At 38.8% G+C, this 22,643-nt stretch overlaps 1 protein-coding gene across 3 annotated transcripts in view; it reads left to right on the top strand.

Annotated features, from left to right (window-relative positions):
- The window catches only part of RIOK3 (RIO kinase 3), a 30,007-nt gene extending 10,209 nt beyond the window's left edge, over nt 1-19,798 (top strand). The window contains exons 7-14 of one of the 3 annotated variants that reach the window (XR_009697293.1): nt 6,883-7,010; nt 12,217-12,414; nt 13,684-13,843; nt 15,596-15,676; nt 15,767-15,856; nt 17,066-17,173; nt 17,335-17,770; nt 18,137-18,220. Coding sequence is in view for 2 of the 3 variants with exons in the window: in XM_061168891.1 (XP_061024874.1) it covers nt 6,883-7,010; nt 12,217-12,414; nt 13,684-13,843; nt 15,596-15,676; nt 15,767-15,856; nt 17,066-17,173; nt 18,137-18,244 (873 nt within the window). In the remaining variant the exon portion in view is untranslated. Of the gene's footprint in view, nt 1-6,882; nt 7,011-12,216; nt 12,415-13,683; nt 13,844-15,595; nt 15,677-15,766; nt 15,857-17,065; nt 17,174-17,334; nt 18,104-18,136 lie in introns of those variants that run through there. The other 2 variants (XM_061168891.1, XM_061168892.1) reach the window with 2 other exon arrangements.
- Nucleotides 19,799-22,643: the final 2,845 nt, after the last annotated feature.

Raw genomic sequence — 22,643 nt, 5'->3', positions numbered from 1 at the left:
TTTCAAATCAAAGATGTAAATAAAACCCAAGTAGCTTTGCCATTTGACTTTTCAGATTTCATGTAGTGGTTATTAATCACTTATTCAAAACTAACATTTCAGTGGTCATAATTAATTTAGACTGTATAGTTTACATTGCGTATGAAAAGTTGTTTCCTGTCATGACATGTTTATAATAACTTAATAGTCTATAATGTTTTACCTTAACAAAGATAGTGTATAATATCTTGAGAATGATTTTTAAACCTTTAGAAAAACAAACTAATGGTAAGTACATTAGGAGAGCTATTTAAACTTTGGAGATAAAATTTTGACTAAGCTAGAGTCTGATTTTTTTTTTTTTTTTTAATTTATTTATTTATGGCTGTGTTGGGTCTTCGTTGCTGCGTGTGGGCTTTCTCTAGTTGTGGCGAGCGGGGGCTATGCTTCATTGTGGTGCACGGGCTTCTCTTTGCGGTGGCTTCTCTTGTTGCAGAGCACAGGCTCTAGGCGTGTGGGCTTCAGTAGTTGTGGGACGCGGGCTCAGTACTCGTGGCTCACGGGTTCTAGAGCACAGGCTCAGTAGTTGTGGCGCATGGGCTTAGTTGCTCCGCGGCATGTGGGATCTTTCCGGACCAGGGCTCGAACCCGTGTCCCCTGCATTGGCAGGCAGATTCTTAACCACTGCGCCACCAGGGAAGTCCCTAGAGTCTGATTTTTAATGGTTCTTTTAGATATTCACTTTCAAAGACATTAGAGTTACAGAAATGAATTGTATCTTGACAGCACTCTTTTAAGTGCCTGTTGTGACTGCGGCCATTGCTACTCTCTGCACCCCAGCCCGGCCACCGCTGCCTCTGTCCTGTTCTCACAGCCTCAGCACCGCCTTCATCCTGGCAGCAGCCTCGACCGTCGCTCCCAGCTCCCATATCGCAGTCCGACCACTACCACACGTTCTACCTCTGTCCCAGCCACCGCCGTTTCTGATATTCCGGTGGTTGTGATGTGATCCCACAGAATTATAAAATGAAAGTGTAACAAAAGCTCCTCTGCTCGTGACTTATTCTTCCACTATTGAACATACCTCTTCCTTTGGATTTTGGCTCAAAGAGCCGTGTGGATGAAAGGCTCTTGGTGCTCCAGCCAGGCATCAGGGCTGTGCCTCTGAGGTGGGAGAGCCAACTTCAGGACACTGGTCCACAAGAGACCTCCCAGCTCCACGTAATACCAAATGGCGAAAATCTCTCAGAGATCTCCATCTCAATATCAAGACCCAGCTTCACTCAACGACCAGCAAGCTACAGTGCTGGACACCCTATGCCAAACAACTAGCAAAACAGGAACACAGCCCCATCCATTAGTAAAGAGGCTGCCTAAAATCATAATAAGGCCACAGTCACCCCAAAATACACCACCAGACGTGGACGTGCCCACCAGAAAGACAAGATCCAGCCTCATCCACCAGAACATAGGCACTAGTTCCCTCCATCAGGTAGCCTACACAACCCACTGAACCAACCTTAGCCACTGGAGACAGATACCAAAAACAACGGGAGCTACGAACCTGCAGCCTGTGAAAAGGAGACCCCAAACACAGTAAGATAAGCAAAATGAGACGACCGAAAAACACACAGCAGATGAAGGAGCAGGGTCAAAACACACCAGACCTAACAAATGAAGAGGAAATAGGTAGTCTACCTGAAAAAGAATTCAGAATAATGATAATAAGGATGATCCAAAATCTTGGAAATAGAATAGACAAAATGCAAGAAACATTTAACAAGGACGTAGAAGAACTAAAGAGGAACCAAGCAACAATGAAAAACATAATAAATGAAATTAAAAATACTCTAGATGGGATCAATAGCAGAATAACTGAGGCAGAAGAACGGATAAGTGACATGGAAGATAAAATGGTGGAAATAACTACTGCAGAGCAGGATAAAGAAAAAAGAATGAAAAGAACTGAGGACAGTCTCAGAGACCTCTGGGACAACATTAAACGCACCAACATTCGAATTATAGGGGTCCCAGAAGAAGAAGAGAAAAAGAAAGGGACTGAGAAAATATTTGAAGAGATTATAGTTGAAAACTTCCCTAATATGGGAAAGGAAATAGTTAATCAAGTCCTGGAAGCACAGAGAGTCCCATACAGGATAAATCCAAGGAGAAACATGCCAAGACACATATTAATCAAACTGTCAAAAATTAAATATAAAGAAAACATATTAAAAGCAGCAAGGGAAAAACAACAAATAACACACAAGGGAATCCCCATAAGGTTAACAGCTGATCTTTCAGCAGAAACTCTGCAAGCCAGAAGGGAGTGGCAGGATATACTTAAAGTGATGAAGGAGAAAAACCTACAACCAAGATTACTCTACCCAGCAAGGATCTCATTCAGATCTGATGGAGAAATTAAAACCTTTACAGACAAGGAAAAGCTGAGAGAGTTCAGCACCACCAAACCAGCTTTACAACAAATGCTAAAGGAACTTCTCTAGGCAAGAAACACAAGAGAAGGAAAACACCTACAATAACAAACCCAAAACATTTAAGAAAATGGGAATAGGAACATACATATCGATAATTACCTTAAATGTAAATGGATTACATGCTCCCACCAAAAGACACAGACTGGCTGAATGGATACAAAAACAAGACCCATATATATGCTGTCTACAAGAGACCCACTTCAGACCTAGAGACACATACAGACTGAAAGTGAGGGGATGGAAAAAGATATTCCATGCAAATGGAAATCAAAAGAAAGCTGGAGTAGCAATTCTCATATCAGACAAAATAGACTTTAAAATAAAGACTATTACAAGAGACAAAGACAGATACTATGTAATGATCAAGGGATCGATCCAAGAGGAAGGTATAACAATTGTAAATATTTATGCACCCAACATAGGAGCACCTCAATACATAAGGCAAATACTAACAGCAATAAAAGGGGAAATCGACAGCAACACAATCATAGTAGGGGACTTTAACACCCCACTTTCACCAATGGACAGATCATCCAAAATGAAAATAAATAAGGAAACACAAGCTTTAAATGATACATTAAGCAAGATGGACTTAATTGATACTTATAGGACATTCCACCCAAAAATAACAGAATACACATTTTTCTCAAGTGCTCATGGAACATCCTCCAGGATAGATCATATCTTGGGTCACAAATCAAGCCTTGGTAAATTTAAGAAAATTGAAATCGTATCAAGTATCTTTTCCAACCACAACGCTATGAGACTAGATATCAATTACAGGAAAAGATCTGTAAAAAATACAAACACATGGAGGCTACACAATACACTACTTAATAACGAAGTGATCACTGAAGAAATCAAAGGGGAAATCAAAAGATACCTAGAAACAAATGACAATGGAGACACGACGACCCAAAACCTATGGGACGCAGCAAAAGCAGTGCTAAGAGGGAAGTTTATAGCAATACAAGCCTACCTCAAGAAACAGGAAACATCTCGAATAAACAACCTAACCTTGCACCTAAAGCAATTAGAGAAAGAAGAACAAAAAAACCCCAAAGCTAGCAGAAGGAAAGAAATCATAAAGATCAGATCAGAAATAAATGAAAAAGAAATGAAGGAAACAATAGCAAAAATCAATGAAACTAAAAGCTGGTTCTTTGAGAAGATAAACAAAATTGATAAACCATTAGCCAGACTCATCAAGAGAAAAAGGGAGAAGACTCAAATCAATAGAATTAGAAATGAAAAAGGAGAAGTAACCACTGACACCGCAGAAATGCAAACGATCATGAGAGATTACTACAAGCAACTCTATGCCAATAAAATGGACAACCTGGAAGAAATGGACAGATTCTTAGAAATGCACAACCTGCCGAGACTGAACCAGGAAGAAATAGAAAATATGAACAGACCAATCACAAGCACTGAAATTCAAACTGTGATTAAACATCTTCCAACAAACAAAAGCCCAGGACCAGATGGCTTCACAGGCGAATTCTATCAAACATTTAGAGAAGAGCTAACACCTATCCTTCTCAAACTCTTCCAAAATATTGCAGAGGGAGGAACACTCCCAAACTCATTCTACGAGGCCACCATCACCCTGATACCAAAACCAGACAAAGATGTCACAAAGAAAGAAAACTACAGGCCAATATCACTGATGAACATAGATGCAAAAATCCTCAACAAAATACTAGCAAACAGAATCCAACAGCACATTAAAAGGATCATAGACCATGATCAAGTGTGGTTTATCCCAGGAATGCAAGGATTCTTCAATATACGCAAATCAATCAACATGATACACCATATTAACAAATTGAAGGAGAAAAACCATATGATCATCTCAATAGATGCAGAGAAAGCTTTCGACAAAATTCAACACCCATTTATGATAAAAGCCCTGCAGAAAGTAGGCATAGAGGGAACTTTCCTCAACATAATAAAGGCCGTATATGACAAACCCACAGCCAATATTGTCCTCAATGGTGAAAAACTGAAACCATTTCCACTAAGATCAGGAACAAGACAAGGTTGCCCAGTCTCACCACTATTATTCAACATAGTTTTGGAAGTGTTAGCCACAGCAATCAGAGAAGAAAAAGAAATAAAAGGAATCCATATCGGAAAAGAAGAAGTAAAGCTGTCACTGTTTGCAGATGACATGATACTATACATAGAGAATCCTAAAGATGCTACCAGAAAACTACTAGAGCTAATCAATGAATTTGGTAAAGTAGCAGGATACAAAATTAATGCACAGAAATCTCTTGCATTTCTATACACTAATGACGAAAAATCTAAAAGTGAAATTAAGAAAACACTCCCGTTTACCATTGCAACAAAAAGAATAAAATACGTAGGAATAAACCTACCTAAGGAGACAAAAGACCTGTATGCAGAAAATTATAAGACACTGATGAAAGAAATTAAAGATGATACAAATAGATGGAGAGATATACCGTGTTCTTGGATTGGAAGAATCAACATTGTGAAAATGACTCTACTACCCAAAGCCATCTACAGATTCAATGCAATCCCTATCAAACTACCACTGGCATTTTTCACAGAACTAGAACAAAAAATTTCACAATTTGTATGGAAACACAAAAGACCCCGAATAGCCAAAGCAATCTTGAGAACGAAAAATGGAGCTGGAGGAATCAGGCTCCCTGACTTCAGACTATATTACAAAGCTACAGTAATCAAGACAGTTTGGTACTGGCACAAAAACAGAAATATAGATCAATGGAACAGGATAGAAAGCCCAGAGGTAAACCCACACACATATGGTCACCTTATCTTTGATAAAGGAGGCAAGCATATACAGTGGAGAAAAGACAGCCTCTTCAATAAGTGGTGCTGGGAAAATTGGACAGATACATGTAAAAGTATGAAATTAGAACACTCCCTGACACTATACACAAAAATAAACTCAAAATGGATTAAAGACCTAAGTGTAAGGCCAGACACTGTCAAACTCTTAGAGGAAAACATAGGCAGAACACTCTATGACATAAATCACAGCAAGATTCTTTTTGACCCAGCTCCTAGAGAAATGGAAATAAAAACACAAATAAACAAATGGGACCTAATGAAACTTAAAAGCTTTTGCACAGCAAAGGAAACCATAAACAAGACCAAAAGACAACCCTCAGAATGGGAGAAAATATTTGCAAATGAAGCAACTGACAAAGGATTAATCTCCAAGATTTACAAGCAGCTCATGCAGCTCAATAACAAAAAAATAAAACCCAATCCAAAAATGGGCAGAAGACCTAAATAGACATTTCTCCAAAGAAGATATACAGATTGCCAACAGACACATGAAAGAATGCTCAACATCATTAATCATTAGAGAAATGCAAATCAAAACTACAATGAGATATCATCTCACACCGGTCAGAGTGGCCATCATCAAAAAATCTAGAAACAATAAGTGCTGGAGAGGGTGTGGAGAAAAGGGAACACTCTTGCACTGTTGGTGGGAATGTAAACTGATACAGCCACTGTGGAGAAGAGTATGGAGGTTCCTTAAAAAACTAAAAATAGAACTACCATATGACCCAGCAATCCCACTACTGGGCATATACCCTGAGAAAACCATAATTCAAAAAGAGTCATGTACCAAAACGTTCATTGCAGCTCTATTTACAATAGCCAGGACATGGAAGCAACCTATGTGTCCATCATCTGATGAATGGATAAAGAAGATGTGGCACATATATACAATGGAATATTACTCAGCCATAAAAAGAAATGAAATGGAGTTATTTGTAGTGAGGTGGATGGAGTTAGAGTCTGTCATACAGAGTGAAGTAAGTCAGAAAGAGAAAAACAAATACAGTATGCTAACACATATATATGGAATCTAAGGGGGAAAAAAAAAAAAAAAGAGGTCATGAAGAACCTAGTGGCAAGATGGGAATAAAGACACAGACCTACTAGAGAATGGACTTGAGGATATGGGGAGGGGGAGGGGTGAGATGTGACAGGGTGAGAGAGTGTCATGGACATATGTACACTACCAAATGTGAAATAGATAACTAGTGGGAGGCGGCCGCATAGCACAGGGAGATCAGCTCGGTGCTTTGTGACCACCTAGAGGGGTGGGATGGGGAGGGTGTGAGGGAGGGAGATGCAAGAGGGAAGAGATATGGAAACATATGTATATGTATAACTGATTCACTTTGTTATAAAGCAGAAACTAACACACCATTGTAAAGCAATTATACTTCAGTAAAGATGTTTAAAAAAAACGTGTTGTATATACACCTAGGTAAATTTATAATAAAGGTTAAAAAAAAGTGTATATTTTGAATGTTAGATATTAGAAATGGCTCAGAAAATGTTTTGTGATTATCAGTTATTTTCACTTACGGTGCTTTATCTTTTGCAGGAAAAAGCAGTTGATGCTAAGACACGTTTACTTATGTATAAAATGGTCAACTGTGGAATATTGGAGACAATCACTGGCTGTATTAGTACAGGAAAGGAATCTGTTGTCTTTCATGCATACGGAGGGAGGTAAATGAGCAATATACAATACCATCATATCAACAAAAGCTTAGCCCCTTCTCCCTGATATTAATGGATTTATACAAAATCAAAGTTCATTCTGCATGGCAAACAGTAATTTTTAAAGTGTTATTGTAGGAAGTCTCAGCAATATAGGGATGTATAAAGAAAAACACAACCAGGGGAGTTCCCTGGTGGTCTAGTGGTTAGGATTCAGCTCTTTCACTGCTGTGGCCCAGGTTCAATCCCTGGTCGGGGAACTGAGATCCTGCAAGCTGTGCAGTGCAGCCAAAAAAAAAATAAAACCACAATCATCCCAATTCTGCCATTCAGAGATAACCATTAATAATTTTGTGTAGACTCCTCCAGTCTTTTTTCTATGAATATATTATTTTTCACATTATTGTAATTATACCATAACATACAGGCAGCTGTAAGTGGCATAGCAAAATCTGAACCTGAGTTTGACTCAAAACCCACATCTTTCCACTGTGGGACCCTTTGGTACCAGGTTGGGAGGGCCATACTTAGATCAGTTACCAATTCCTAACCTTTTAATAATGCTTTCATTATTTAAAGAAATGTCTTTAAAGATCTTACGCCATTTTAGAGCTTACCCACTTTACTTTTGTTATGAGGGCTTAGTTGAGTAAAGGATGGTATGAGGAAGAGAAAAAATTTTAAATGTGGATCCTGTTGAGAGAACGTGCTTCAGCCAGGAATATGAGGTCATCTGGTTACTTAGCTTTGAAGTTTTACTAGTTCAGCAAGGCTTACTAGCTCAGCTATTCCTTTACCTGAACCTTATTTATAAACAAAAATGTTAAAATAGATTACAGATTATTCTAGTTTTTTTAGGTTTAGAAGGTATTTATTGTATACTTAAGGAGATTCAAACAATTATTGGTCAAGTCCTTGCCTTTGGTTTTCTTAATTATTTAACTAGTCTCCCTTTCTAAATGAGACATATACATATAATCATGTATTGAATTATACTAAGTTCCGAAATGAAAGGGATAAAATGAATTTTAGGATAAAATGGCTCAACATTTTTCAAGCAACGTGCTCTGGAGCAATTTACTAAATGTCATTTAAAAACTGATCCTTACCTCATAGGATTTTGTTGGGGGTTAATGAAATCATGCTTTATAATACCTGGTATATATTAATTTTAGTAAACATTTATTTTTTTCTGGCTTTAAGCTCTGTTGCCCTCTTTCCAAATTTCAATTGAGGGTTCCCTGAGACCAGGCAAACATAACTTAATTGCACAAATTATTTTAAAATGAAAGATTACTCATAGTAGAAATTAAACTGTATAGAAAGGATTAAAATGAAGGTAGCGTTCATCTTACCAACTGTTGCCCCACAGGTTTTTCCTCTAAGGGTAACCACTATTAATAGTTTTTAGTCTAGCCTTCCAGAAATTTTTATGCATGTATTTCTTATTTTGTTTGTACAAAAGAGATTATATTCTGCATTCAGCATCTTCGTTTTTCAGTTTATATATCTTATATCCTTCTATATTATGGTTTATATCATACCAGTTTTGTAGTAGAACATTCCACTTTGTGAATATATAGGAATATCTTTGTACATATACTTTGGTGTGCTTTTGCAAATAAATCCTTAAGCTAAATTCCTAACATTTGAAATTTCTGGGGCAAAGACTACATGCATTTTTTTCCCCTTTCTGTTAAACAGTGGAAGGTCTTATTGAATGGAGAGTGCCAGATTTTGCTCACTGTTTGGGCCTCTGAGCTGGCTATTGTAGCAAGCAATGTTTCTTGATTTCTTTTATTTATTAAAAATTAAAGAAGACTTTTTTTCTTGTATGTCACACCAAAGACCAGAAATCTCGAATTTGTGTTTACATTTTAATGGTGAGGCAGATGCAATTTTCTCTATGAGCTAGTCAAATCCTCAGGTTGCGAACATTCTGAATGTCAGTAGGTATTGCCAAATTGCCCTATGAGAAAGTTAACCAGTTTATGCTACCACCAGCAGTGTGAGCCTGTTTCCCTCATCCTCATCAGCGCCTAGTCTTATCAAACAATACTTTTTTTGTCAGTGTGAAAGATGAAAAGTACCTTTTTAATATTTTGGTGTGCATTTATTTAATTATGGTTAAGGTTTTTTTTTTTTGAGTGTATTGGCCACTTAAGTTTCTTTTTCTTGTCAATTGCCTTGTTTAGCCTTTGTACATTTTCTGTTTTACTTAATGATACTTTGATATAATGAATGAGCTCCCTTTCCTTCTGGTGGAATTGGTATTGTGATCTGTACTTTGGCATTTGTAAATTAGCAAAGCTAGAGAGCATTCGGTTTTCAACAACTGAGAGTAAATATTTTTTAAAGTGTATGTTAGTTTTCTCTGCTACGTAACAAATTACCACAGATTTAGCAACTTAAAACAACACCTATTTATTATCTCATGGGTCCTGTTGATCAGAAGTTCGGGCAGGCACGGCTTAGCTGGGTTCTCTGCTCAGGCTCTCCCAGGGCTGCAATCTGCGTGTCAGCTGGGCTGCATTCCTTTTTGGACATGGGTTTCTCTTCCCTTGGCACAGTTCAGTGCCCTGCAGCTGTAGGACAGAGGTCTCCACTTTCTGGTTGGCTGTCAGCCAGGGGCTGCACTCAGCTCCTAGAGGCCCCTGCAGGTCCTGGTCATGTAGCCCTTTCATACAGCAGGTTACTTCTTCAAAACCAGCGGGAGACTCTCTCCCTTCAGTTTACTGAGACTGAGTATTAGACAGTGGAATGTAATCCTGGGCACGACTATACCATCACCTTTGCCATATAATGTAAGCTATTCAAGGGAGTGGCTATCCCTCCCACACTCAAAGGGAGGGGCTTACACAGGGTTGTACACCAGGGGCTGGGATCTTGGGGGCCATTTTAGGTTCTGCCTGCCACAAAGCTCTTCTGGGTTCTGTCACTCTCAGGTTGGCCAAGTAATCAACAGTTATTTGAATAGTAACATGTTCTAGATTTTTCAGGGAATAAGTGTATAACATGTTTTCTACTGTCAAAGAGCTTATGGTATAGCCAAGAGGAGAACATTACAGTAAGAACCGTTATGGTCCATTAAAGATAATTACATAATAGAGTACGCAGTTAGACAAGTGAGACCTCGGGATAGGAATAGAGAACAGAAGAAGATCATTGCCGGTCACATTCAAGGAAGAGGTCATGATGAAGTTGGATCTCAACCTGGATTTTAAAAATAGGTTAAAAAAAAAAAAAAAGACAACCCTCCCCACCCCCCAGTACTGAGTGCAAAAAGCTAGTTGCAGAATATATACAGTATACCATCTATTTAAATTTTTAGTTATACAGAATGTAACATACATGGTTTTTTAAAAATGTATGTGGATACTTACGTATGTGTGTGTATCTTTTTAAAAAGACTAGAAGGCTACTATTCATGACTGTGATTGTCTCTAAAGAGTTGGAATGGGGACTGAAACTACCAGGGGTGGTAAATAATCAAAGGGAACTTCAGCTTTATCTGTAAAGTTTAATTCTTTAAAAAAAAAAGTGGGGTGGGGGAGGGGTGCTGAAAATGGGAGGATTGAAATTTAGGCGATGAGATTTGTTAGTGAGGAAATTAGAAGGTGTATATGTAGAGGTAATAAGATGTAAAATTGTGTAAGCAAACCAGAAATTGGTAAGGAGGACCTTAAAAGCTAGGCAGAGGGATGTGTAACTTAGTGAGAAACACAGAAGTTTTTTTAGTAAGAGAATGACGAGATGAATCTTACAAATTAGATTTTATCCTAGAGACCTTCCAACTAAGGGATCTCCTAAGTGGTATTTTTCATAGGGCCTCATCTACCTATGGTTAAATTATTTCAGTGACAGGAAACTTACCATCTCAAAATCCAAAGACGTCTATAACATCTTTAAATTATTGGGAATTTCTTCCTCGTAAAGGATCTCTAGTCTGTCTCCCTGAAAATTGGTTCATTCATTCACCAAGTATTTGTGCAGCTACCGTGTTCCAGGCTCTTCTAGGTGCTGGGGCTACAGCAATGAATGGTACAAGGAAGGTCCCTGCTCTCATAGAATGTGCTTCCTCCCCACCCCTCCCTTCAACCCCCTTCCAGGACTATCAGATACGTACTACACAAATAGATAAAATAGGGTGATGTCATAGTGACTGGTAGGCTGCTTTTTATCAGTAGGACAGGGGAACCTCTGATGAAGGTTTCGAAGGTGAGGTGTGTTTTGAAGGTGAGAGTGCACAGTCTGTGCTGTTGGATTGGATGTGGTGTGTGAGAGGATAGATTCTTGGCTAGAGCAGCTGGGTGGTGCCATTTACTGAGGTGAGAGACTGGGGATAGGCAGGTTTAGGGTACAGTTATCAGGAATTCTGTTTTGGACATGATAAGTTTGAGATGCCTTCTCGACATCCAACTGAAGTCAAGTAGGGATGAGATAAATGGGCCTGAATTTCTGGAGAAAGTCAGGACTAAGGATAGAAATGTAGCAGTTATCGGTATTTAGATGATATCTAAAGCCATGGAGCCAAGTCACACTTCTTAGGAAGAGAGGGCGTTACTTAGAACCAGTTAGAGTATGTACTGTAGCCTTCTGAGGCTACCTGGAGGAGGAGGAGTCTGCTGGGAAAATATGGTACCAGAAGGAGGGGACTGGGGGTTTGAGTCAGATTCTGTGCTCTAGATATAGTTCCTTTCTTTTCCAGATTAACATCCCTTCAGAGGTTCAAAGGTAAATCTTGTCTCTCCTTCCACCTTCCCCCTTTTGTTTGCACTGCCACCACCATGATTCAGACCCTCTCAGTGGCTCGCTGTTGTGGGACTATTGAATTAGCATCCTAAGCATCCTCTAGACTCTTCTGCTCCCTTCCATCGAGTTTTGCCTCTGAACCATCCCAGGCAGACCATAGCCTATTTTAAAGTGTATAGGTCTTCATTGTTCCTCAAGTTTAATTCCATAGTCATTAAATGAAGATAATATTATGGGTTGTTGAAAACTGTTGAGAATTTATTTGAAAGTGTGTTTTATTAAAAAAGCTAAAACCTAGGGTTTTCTTAAGACCTCAAACTTGAAGGCTTAAAAAAAAAAAACAACCCAAGGCTTGACATTCTCAGAGAAGGCAGATCCACTTTCATGTCATAAAATCTTTATTTTGAAATTGTTTTGTTACCTGGTGACTTGAACTGACTTAATGTTTGTTTCTTCCACTTAGCATGGAGGATGAAAAGGAAGATAGTAAAGTTATACCTACAGAATGTGCCATCAAGGTATTTAAAACAACCCTTAATGAGTTTAAGAATCGTGACAAATATATTAAAGATGATTTCAGGTTTAAAGATCGCTTCAGTAAACTAAATCCACGTAAGATCATCCGCATGTGGGCAGAAAAAGAAATGCACAATCTCACAAGGTAAAGAAAATCATTGTGCTAGAAGTCATCTTGGGTGATCACCTGTTTGTATTAGGCCTACCAGCCAGGCAAAAACCCCACACTTTCTTTTAAATTCATTTATAGAAAGTATGAAAGGCCTTAAAATTCTAGTGCTTAAGGAGAGTTTCTGTAAGAAAACATTTCCATGTATATAACCTGAATTCATACTTGTAGGATGAAAAATCCATTTTGTTTTTCTTTCCTCAGTAAAGTTTGAGGGAAATTAAGTCATTTTCAACTGAAGATATTTTGTCATATATCTAAACGCTATCTTTTCCAGTTTCCAGTTAGGCATATTATAAATAATGATTTCCTTTTTTGTTTCAGAAAATGTTTATTCCATCTAATGTTTGTTCATTTGGTGAGGGCAGGGTTTTACCAGTCAAATTGCATTTTGCTTTAATTTATTAGACTTGTTTCTCAATTCTCTACGCAGAATTTATCAAGGAATTTGTTTTGTCAGGCAAGAAATTAATAATCTTTCTTACATACAAACCTGCCCACATCTGAACTGTGAAAGCTTTTAATTTTAGTTTGCTTTGCCTAAAGATGTTTGCTTTCAAAATTAATTATCTATATTTATTAGCTGCACAAGTCGTCTTCTTAGTAGGACTTCTAATTAGAATAATTTCCTAAGAGGTCTTGCTGCCCTCCGATCTCTTTTCTGGATTACTAAGGTCTCATCACTGCCTTTCTTAAAATTTTTCAGCTGCTCCCATAGTCTTTGGTGTAAAGTTCAAAGTCATCTTGCGATGTGGAGCCTGCCTGTCTCTGTAGCCTAAACCCACATTGCCCTTCCTCCTACTCATGATCCAGCTGCGTTGATTTATACACACTCCCCGCATGGACTGTGCTCCTGGACTCCTCTGTGCATCTCCACAGCATCTCCCCACAGCATCTCCACAGCATCTCCCCACAGCATCTCCACAGCATCTCCCCACAGCATCTCCCCACAGCTTGAACCTGGCTAATTCCTATTTGCCTGCTTCTTCCTTGATGCCTCCTACCCCCACCTCTGCCAGTGCATGTAGCACATTGCACTGTAATCATCTCCTCACTTGTCTGTTGTTTTCACCAGGCCGCAGGCTCTGTGAGGGCAGAGGCTGTCCTTACTGCCTTTGCCTTCCAACATTCCCCAGATTACAACATAGTGCCCCCTCATTGCAGGACCTCGTTAGGTATTTGTTGAATAAATGAAATTTCCTCTCCTTCTGATCTTTACATTCTTAATCATTTCTTTCTGTATAGAATGCAGAGAGCTGGAATTCCTTGTCCAACAGTTGTGCTACTAAAGAAACACATTCTGGTTATGTCTTTTATTGGCCATGATCAAGTTCCAGCCCCTAAATTGAAAGAAGTAAAGCTCAGCAGTGAAGAAATGAAAGAAGCCTACTATCAAACTCTTCATGTAAGTTGTGCCTTTCAGACCATTCACACACCAACTTTAAAAAATATTTCCTCTAAACTAAAAAAGAAATTCCTAAAATAGTACTATTTTAAGGTGGTATAACGAGGACAAACTGAAGTTTGTGAAGGAATGTTAATATTAAAGAGTTGTCTTTATATCAATATGCGTATGTCTTGAGTTGTTTTAGGAAAATCATAGTGGAGAAAGTGAAGGCTCAGTTGTTAGCATTAATGACATAGAAGCCAGAAGCTATTATTGACAAAACTTCATTAAATAAAACTTGATGTTACTATATTTAGCAGATATAGTGCCTCATTAGTTTGTATTCCTTCTTGAAACAGTGAAGGAAATACCTTTCCTGTTGGGAAATTAGAGGGAAGCAGATTTGGTCAATAAAAGTAAGTGATGATGAAAAGAAGATAGTAAGGAGTGGTTTCTCCATCTGTGCTGGCATTAGAGTTGGGAGGCACTTGTCAGGAGTCTTGAGGAAGCTATTTATGCTTTGGGAACAGCAACCAAATTCAATCTGGGGTCCTTCAAGCTTAAGAAAACACTCCTCATATTGTTGTTATTCCTCTCTATTGTCTTTTTTTTTTTTGTCTTAATTGAATAGTGGAGAAACATGGTTTTTTGTTGTTTAATAAATTATTTATTTATTTTTGGCTGTGTTGAGTCTTCGTTGCTGAGCACGGGCTTTCTCTAGTTGCGGCGAGTGGGGGCTACTCTTCGTTGCGGTGTGCAGGCTTCTCATTGCGGTGGCTTCTCTTGTTGTGGAGCATGGGCTCTAGGCGCATGGGCTTCAGTAGTCGTGGCATGTGGGCTCAGTAGTTGTGGCTCGTGGGCTGTAGAGCGCAGGCTTAGTAGTTGTGGCGCACAGGCTTAGTTGCTCCACAGCATGTGGGATCTTCCCGGACCAGGGCTCGAACCCATGTCCCCTGCATTGGCAGGCGGATTCTTAACCGCTGCGCCACCAGGGAAGTCCAAAACATATGTTTTTAACACAGTGTCTGCATGGAACTCTTATGTCATGCGGCAGTTGATGTGAATATGAACGTATTATCCAAATTAATTTTTTAAGATACAGTTAGAGAGATAATCCAACTTTCTCTGCCTTCAGTTGGAGAACATTCAAAGAAAATTAAGCCTACTTTTCTAGTTTCTTTTGGCTGTGGGGTGGCTGGGGAAGAGATGAAGTAGTGATGTGCCCTTCCTATTTGATTCTATTAAAGCTGGGAAACAAATCATTAATGCTGATTTCTACTATGAGGCTAGGGGTCACCATCAATCATGAATATATAATGTCACTTAATTAAGAAGAATACTTCTTTCCCACTCTGTCTGGCAGGAAGTACTTTTTACCTTGGAGTTGTATACACTCCATAGAGCTCTCAGTGGGATGTTTGCCCTTTTATGAAGGCTAAGCCTAGGTCCCCTGGTTAGTGACCACAGCTGTCTTACGTATGTGGGAATCCAGGACTACCCTTTGGTCTCCTGATCTCATTGCTGTCACATGGATAGGGAAGTAGAGTGTCATGCACTCTTCCTTTCCATTGTCTCACTGTGCTCTCACCCTCCTTCAGGGTAGAAAAAAACCCCCCAAAAAACCAGTCCTAGACTGTACAAAGAAGAAATAAGTTCTTTACCCTAGTTTTGCTCTTTATGGAAAATATTGGGTGACCTAGACATTTTAGTTGTGTAGGTAAATTAGAATTGTTCCTTCATTTTCTAAATGTCTGCCTTGCCTCCTTACAGTTGATGCAGCAGTTATATAATGAATGTAAGCTCGTACATGCCGACCTCAGTGAGTACAACGTGCTGTGGCATGCTGGGAAGGTGAGGAGCATTTTGTTAATGTTCAGGTTAAGTGACTTGATGTAAATTACTGAAGGTACAGAAATCACTGTGTGCTCTATATTTAAATAGGTCTGGTTGATCGACGTCAGTCAGTCTGTAGAACCAACCCATCCTCATGGCCTGGAGTTCTTGTTCCGTGACTGTAGGAATGTCTCACAGGTAGGCATGTAAACTAACTGTCTTTTTTTTTTTTTTTTTAAATTATTTATTTATTTATTTATTTTATTTTTGGCTGTGTTGGGTCTTCGTTTCTGTGCGAGGGCTTTCTCCAGTTGCGGCAAGCGGGGGCCACTCTTCATCGCGGTGCGCGGGCCTCTCACTATCGCGGCCTCTCTTGTTGCGGAGCACAGGCTCCAGACGCGCAGGCTCAGTAGTTGTGGCTCACGGGCCTAGTTGCTCCGCGGCATGTGGGATCTTCCCAGACCAGGGCTCGAACCCGTGTCCCTTGCATCGACAGGCAGATTCTCAACCACTGCGCCACCAGGGAAGCCCCCTAACTGTCTTTTTTATGGGCTATAACATATTCAAACATTTTTCTCACTCCTAAGACAAGTAAGATGACTGTATTCTTAGAAATTAAAGGAAGGGTTTAGTTACTGGTTGCTTTCAAGGTAAAGAGACAAAGATTGATTTGTCAGATTTCATTTTTTGCAAGAATTTGATTGCATGCCTCACATTTGGGCCACTGAATTAAATTTCCAAGAGAGTAAGTTTTTATTTTGGTTCTAAATATTTAAGCAGTCAAGTAGACATTTAATACATGCACAGTGCTTTAAGGGAAGCTGGCCTGAAGCAAGCCTGCATGCTTACTGCTATTGTTATTGTACTTAAAAGAATAGTTTTCCTAGTGGTATAGTCTGACTACTTTTTCTCTGAGACAGAGTGAACAGACTAGGGAAGGTAAAACTCAGTAATCACAGAGTTGGGAAGCATTTGTTTGCTATTTCTAAAGGAAATGAATTGTCAGCAACAGATTCAGATAGAGATGATCTTTCTAAATATGACAGAACAACTTTATTTTGGAAATACTTTCTGAGCCTACTGGAAAATTTTAATTCATGGGATTTAGTGATTATTTTGAGTCTACTCATTCAAAGCAATGCCAAGCAATTTTATATATACCACTCACACATAGCTATAGAAGGTGCAATATGACAAACTTACTAAATCTAGAAGACAGCCCGGATGTGTGAGAGAACAGTAAGCAAGTAGAACCTGAGTGTAGTTATACTTGAATTGGAAACACCTGTAGCTTAAAAATTATGGAAGGAATTCACTGGTGTTTTACAAGTACACTATTCCCTGTTTTTTTTTTTGTTTCTAGGAGAACCTTGCTAATAAGTCTACTGACTTATATTTCTTTACTAGTTTTTCCAGAAAGGAGGCGTAAAGGAAGCCCTTAGTGAACGAGAACTCTTCAATGCCGTTTCAGGCTTAAACATCTCAGCAGATAATGAAGCTGATTTCTTAGCTGAGGTAAGTGTTATAAGGCTGTTTTTCACCTTGCTGATAGTAGGGACCTGGATAGAGTAGATAATGAAACCCAGAGCTAAGTTTATCCTCTCATCCCCTCAAAAACAAAATTAATTAGAGATTTTTCCTTTCTTGAGATATTGTTTTTGATCCTTCTTTTCCAGGCTTAAACCCTAGGATAAACGTAACAGCAAAACACTTCTTCAAGGAGTTCATAGTTTGGTTGAGATGGACAACTAACACATTTCCAGTATATGCCTTTTTTCCTGACCGGTGAACACTCCGGGTGACACAAAAAGCAGTAACACTTGGTCCCTGCCTGCCTTTAACTGAATACAGAGATTCAGCAGTGGCCATCCTTGGAAGTACCCAGTCATTACAATATGGATCTACAGAACAATACAAAAAAAAAAAAAATCCTCCAGGGAAGGTCTCTTAAAATTGAACAAAAACTGAAAAGTGAAACAGCAGCTAATTATTCCCAGCAACCTGCCAAAGCAGAGAATGATTATGGAGTCTGTTCCAGAAATCCCCATATTGACTTGAATTTGGCCAAGCTGTGCTGGAGTCTAAGGCCAGAAGCGAAGTAACAGGAAGATGGTAAATCCAGCCTTTAGTTCAGTACAGTTGCTCTGTACAGTTACTGGGTGTTACTGCTGTTGAATCAACTTTGGAATTTCCTTTTTCTTGTTCCCTGAAAGCTGTATAGGTTATATAGTAAAACATATCTGATGCCAATTGCTAGCTTGATAAAGACACTGAACATCAACCCTGGTAATGTAATCAAGTAAAAACATACATGTATGTGACCCACTGTAATATGTGTCACACACTGTAATTCTAATTCAAGGCCAGTGTCGTTAGGAATGACCTAGTTTTAAGAGAGTAAAAATACTGTTTCAATCTCAAGCATGATTGCTATGAAGTAGGATTTTGACAAATGGATTTAATATATTAATTTTATAGATAGAAGCTTTGGAGAAAATGAATGAAGATCATGTTCAGAAGAATGGAAGGAAAGCTGCTTCATTTTTGAAAGATGATGGAGGTCCACCAGTCCTATACGATGAATAGCACTAATATCCACTGCTTTCAGTGTTAACACAGTGGTGATTGTCAGCTGCCAATGGCAAATGAAGTTATGGGTGACTTGAAATACCAAAACATGAGGAGTGTACAATGGTGCTTCTGTGCTTTTTTTCCCTTGTAACCCATATGCCAGGTATGTGGAATTTTTAGCTCGGCACTGAGAGACTAAAATGTCAACTACCTCTCATGATATGAATAGGATAATGTAATTCTTACCAGCTACAGGTTATCTAGCTGAAATCAACCTGATTTTAAGGATTTGTGGCATAAAATGTTTTGATGAGAATTTTTAACATTTCCAAATATGGGAGGAAGGGACAGATGTGTTTACAAGGGAGGCTTTTATTACAACTTACTTGCTTTTTTCACCTCCCTGTTTTGTGTTGCGTCTTTCCTCAAATATTTTATTTGCCTAAAATTAGCCCTTCTCAATTCTTTTTCCAGACTGTGACCATGATTCTAAAGGAAAATTTCTTCTCTTTAGTAGCTGATATAAATGGAAATTTGGTTTCAGAATGGCTGACAGAAATAGACATAAGCAAAGTACTTTTTTTTGGTACATCTTGAATTATGAACTGAATTGTTCTTTTCCACACTCATATGCAAGGAAAGGCATCATCGGTTTCTGAAAGAGATAAATATATAAGTAGTTTTCAACTATCCAAATTTTTTAAATTTAACTTTCAGCTTTTCTACATTTAGGTGAAATGGTTAGGATGTAACTCACGGTGCAGCCGCTCTGCATTTATAATGAAAATGTAAATTATCTAGAAGGACAGAACGGAATCTTTAACCATGTTTGACATATTTTAATGAAGTCAGTGAAACAGAGTTCAGTTTACGTTTCACTCAAACTATATACTTACTAATTGATTTTGAGAGAAATATAGCAAGCTAATTAGAAACATTATGTCATCAAATGATGAAATAATCAAATGATGAAAAGTATGTATAAAACAAGTTGGGTACCAAATTAACCAACTAATTTGAACTATCTGGCCTCACTTTTAATAATGTTTAGTACTGGCTGGACTCCACTTCTTAATGCAGTCAAAGTACATTGGCTTTGTTAGGATTGAAGCTCATTGACGGCAACAGAATCATTCCTCCTATTGTTGGAATCAGATTGGAATCACTAAAGACCGAAACTTTCTGTCTGGTAATAGAAAGTAAAAATCTGAACATTATTTACACTTGAAAGCTTCTCCATTAAAATTATTTTAAAATGCCAAATATATTCTTTCTAGAAAAATATTTTTGTTTCTGTTGTATAACTTTTAATTGCATTTCAGAGAAGTGTGATTTGGGCTACTCATTACATTTCTGAAATGTTTACCACTATGAAAAAAATATTTAGATGACTGGTGATTATTGGCTTTACAGAAGTTTCAAAGAACTAATTTTAAAAACAATTAACCATTAAATTTTGTTTTGTTTTGTTTTCTGACATACTCTGACAATAGCAGCAAACTGTTGCTGTGTGGCATTCTTGGAGTGTGCTGTGAACATGCTTTTTAAGAAATTAAAAATGAAGAGATCATTTTAGAATTGGTTTTTTGTGTGGATTCTTCCTGTTCCTTGGAAGTATTAACTTATGTCCTGGCACCAAGTTACCCCTTCTGTTTAAGTTAAACAGTGCTATTTTCAGCAGTTTTTTTCCCTCTCAATTTCCCATCTTTAGATTTCACTTTTAAATGACCTACTTCACATTACAAATAGGTTTTTCCTCTCATATAGATCAGAGAGTAAATTTTTCACACAGTGGAAAAAGAAAGTGGAAAATATTGATTTGCTAAATAGTCAAATACAGATGGGGAAAAAAAATGGAATTAAGCATATTTTGCTTCACTTTAATGGAAGTGGATATATGAATATCTCTAAGATAAATTATCAAAATAAGGAAGATTACGTGTAGAGAATTTTTATTTCAACAAGATAATTTTTTGCCAGTTTCTTTTTTATTTAAAAAAAAAATCAGGGGCTTCCCTGGTGGCGCAGTGGTTGAGAATCTGCCTGCCAATGCAGGGGACACGGGTTCGAGCCCTGGTCTGGGAAGATCCCACATGCTGCGGAGCAACTGGGCCCGTGAGCCATGATTACTGAGCCTGCGCGTCTGGAGCCTGTGCTCCGCAACAAGAGAGGCCGCGATAGTGAGAGGCCCGCGCACCGCGATGAAGAGTGGCCCCCGCTTGCCGCAACTAGAGAAAGCCCTCGCACAGAAACGAAGACCCAACACAGCCATAAATAAATAAATAAATAAAAATTTGACTAGAGAAAAGTTTGAGCAGGCTCAGGACTGTGGTTAATAATCATGGAAGTGTAGTTGTTGTTGCCATTTAAAAAATAGCCACATACTTTATAAAAAAAAAAAATCAGCTTTTCTGCTTACAAAAGTAAGACGTGCATGCTCATTTATTTATTTATTTATTTATTATTTTATTTATTTATTTTTTGGCTGTGTTGGGTCTTCGTTGCTGCACGTGGGCTTTCTCTAGTTGTGGTGAGCGGGGGCTACTCTGTTGCGGTGCGCAGGCTTCTCATTGGGGTGGCTTCTCTTGTTGCGGAGCACGGGCTCTCGGCGCATGGGCTTCAGTAGTTGTGGCTCGCGGGCTCTAGAACGCAGGCTCAGTAGTTGTGGCACACGGGCTTATTGCTCCGCGGCATGTGGGATCTTCCCAGACCAGGGATCGAACCCGTGTCCCCTGCATTGGCAGGCAGATTCTTATCCACTGTGCCACCAGGGAAGCCCGTGCATGCTCATTTAAATTTAAATATTATAGAAATTCAGAAATGCTAAAGTAAAGGTCCCTTGCATTCCAAAAATCATTGCATGTAGTGGGGCATACACCCCTGCCAGTTTTTTTCCCTCAGCAAATGTTATATTCTCTTTAAAAAAAAAAAATCTTTGAACAGAAAGTGAGATGAAACGAGGTAGCTGATGGTGAAGTGATGATCATGGTAAACCCCTAAGGAAGATGAAGGAGATGGAGGCCCTGAGATATGGTAGAGGCAGTACATTTTCTGTTGTTGCTTATTTAGGCCCTGGGCATCAGAAGAGATTGTTGTCTGCACCTTTTGAAAACTTCTGAGCAGTTTCCAACACTTTAGAGATTGCTAGGGAAAAGCTCATCTGATTGTATTTTCAAACCTCAATATTTCTAGTATTGAAGATATATATTTTAAGCATGATTATAAGTTCTCAAAGTTTGTTTATTTTTAAATTTATTTATTTATTTTTGGCTGCGTTGGGTCTTCGTTGCTGCACATGGGCTTTCTCTCGTTGGGGCGAGCGGGGGCTACTCTTCGTTGCTGTGCGCGGGCTTCTCATTGCTGTGGCTTCTCTTGTTGTGGAGCATGGGCTCTAGGTGTGCAGGCTTCAATAGTTGTGGCATGTGGGCTCAGTAGTTGTGGCTCACAGGTTCAATAGTTGTGGCACACGGGCTTAGTTGCTCTGCGGCATGTGGGATCTTCCCCTACCAGGGCTCAAACCCGCATCCCCTGCATTGGCAGGCGGATTCTTAACCACTGCGCCACCAGGGAAGTCCCTGAGTTCTCAGAGGTTATAGTTGGAGGCATATCAGTTTATTTCAAAGCCTCTTGTTTTTATTCTTTGATTTCATATTTGTTTCCCAATTCATAAATATAAAACGGTTACATTTGGGAGCAGCCTTACTTTTGCTGTCCTAAGCTTTCCAGCTTTTCCCCAAACATAGATAGCTTTTTGAGGAGTTAAGACCAAATGTAGTAGAAAGATAAGAACAAAGCAGATGGAGGGGGAAGGTGGGGTATTCATTTCAGAATAAATGAGTGAGCTACAACTTATAGCGCTAAACTGTTTTTCTCTCTTTAATGCCTTCTGGCAGGGAAAGAACACATAATCAAATAGAATGCCTGATGCAAAACCATAAGAACAGTATCTGGGTAAAGTGCCAAATGATGAGCCAAAATTTATGAAAAATGTGGGAAATAGCAAAAAGGGTTTGAAAAGTTAAATCTTAAGAAGAAACACATGAGTCCATTGCTTGAAGTTTTAATATATTATTATTAAGTAACAAAACCAGAACTGCTCATTTCCTATTTCATCTTTTTGAAGTTGAGTTATATTCGGAAAAGGATAAAACAAATATTGGACAGAGTAATTAATTGAAGCCTTTTCCCGCAAATGTTTTCTCCCCTAAATCCGTATGAAGCCTTAACCCCTATTATGACAACTGTATTTAGAAATGGAGCCTTTAAGAAGGTATAAATGTTAAGTGAAGTCATAGGGGCCCTAATCCAACAGGACTGGTGTCCTTATTTATAAGAAGAGGAAGCGACACCAGAGATCTCCCTTCACGCAAACACAGAGGAAAGGTCATGTGAGGACACAGGGAGAAGGCAGCTG

Source organism: Eubalaena glacialis, chromosome 15 (assembly GCF_028564815.1).
Source record: "Eubalaena glacialis isolate mEubGla1 chromosome 15, mEubGla1.1.hap2.+ XY, whole genome shotgun sequence".
Classification (NCBI taxonomy): Eukaryota; Metazoa; Chordata; class Mammalia; order Artiodactyla; family Balaenidae; genus Eubalaena; species Eubalaena glacialis.
The sequence above is the reverse complement of the archived record's forward strand: the minus strand, read 5'-3'. Positions and strand labels throughout refer to the sequence as shown.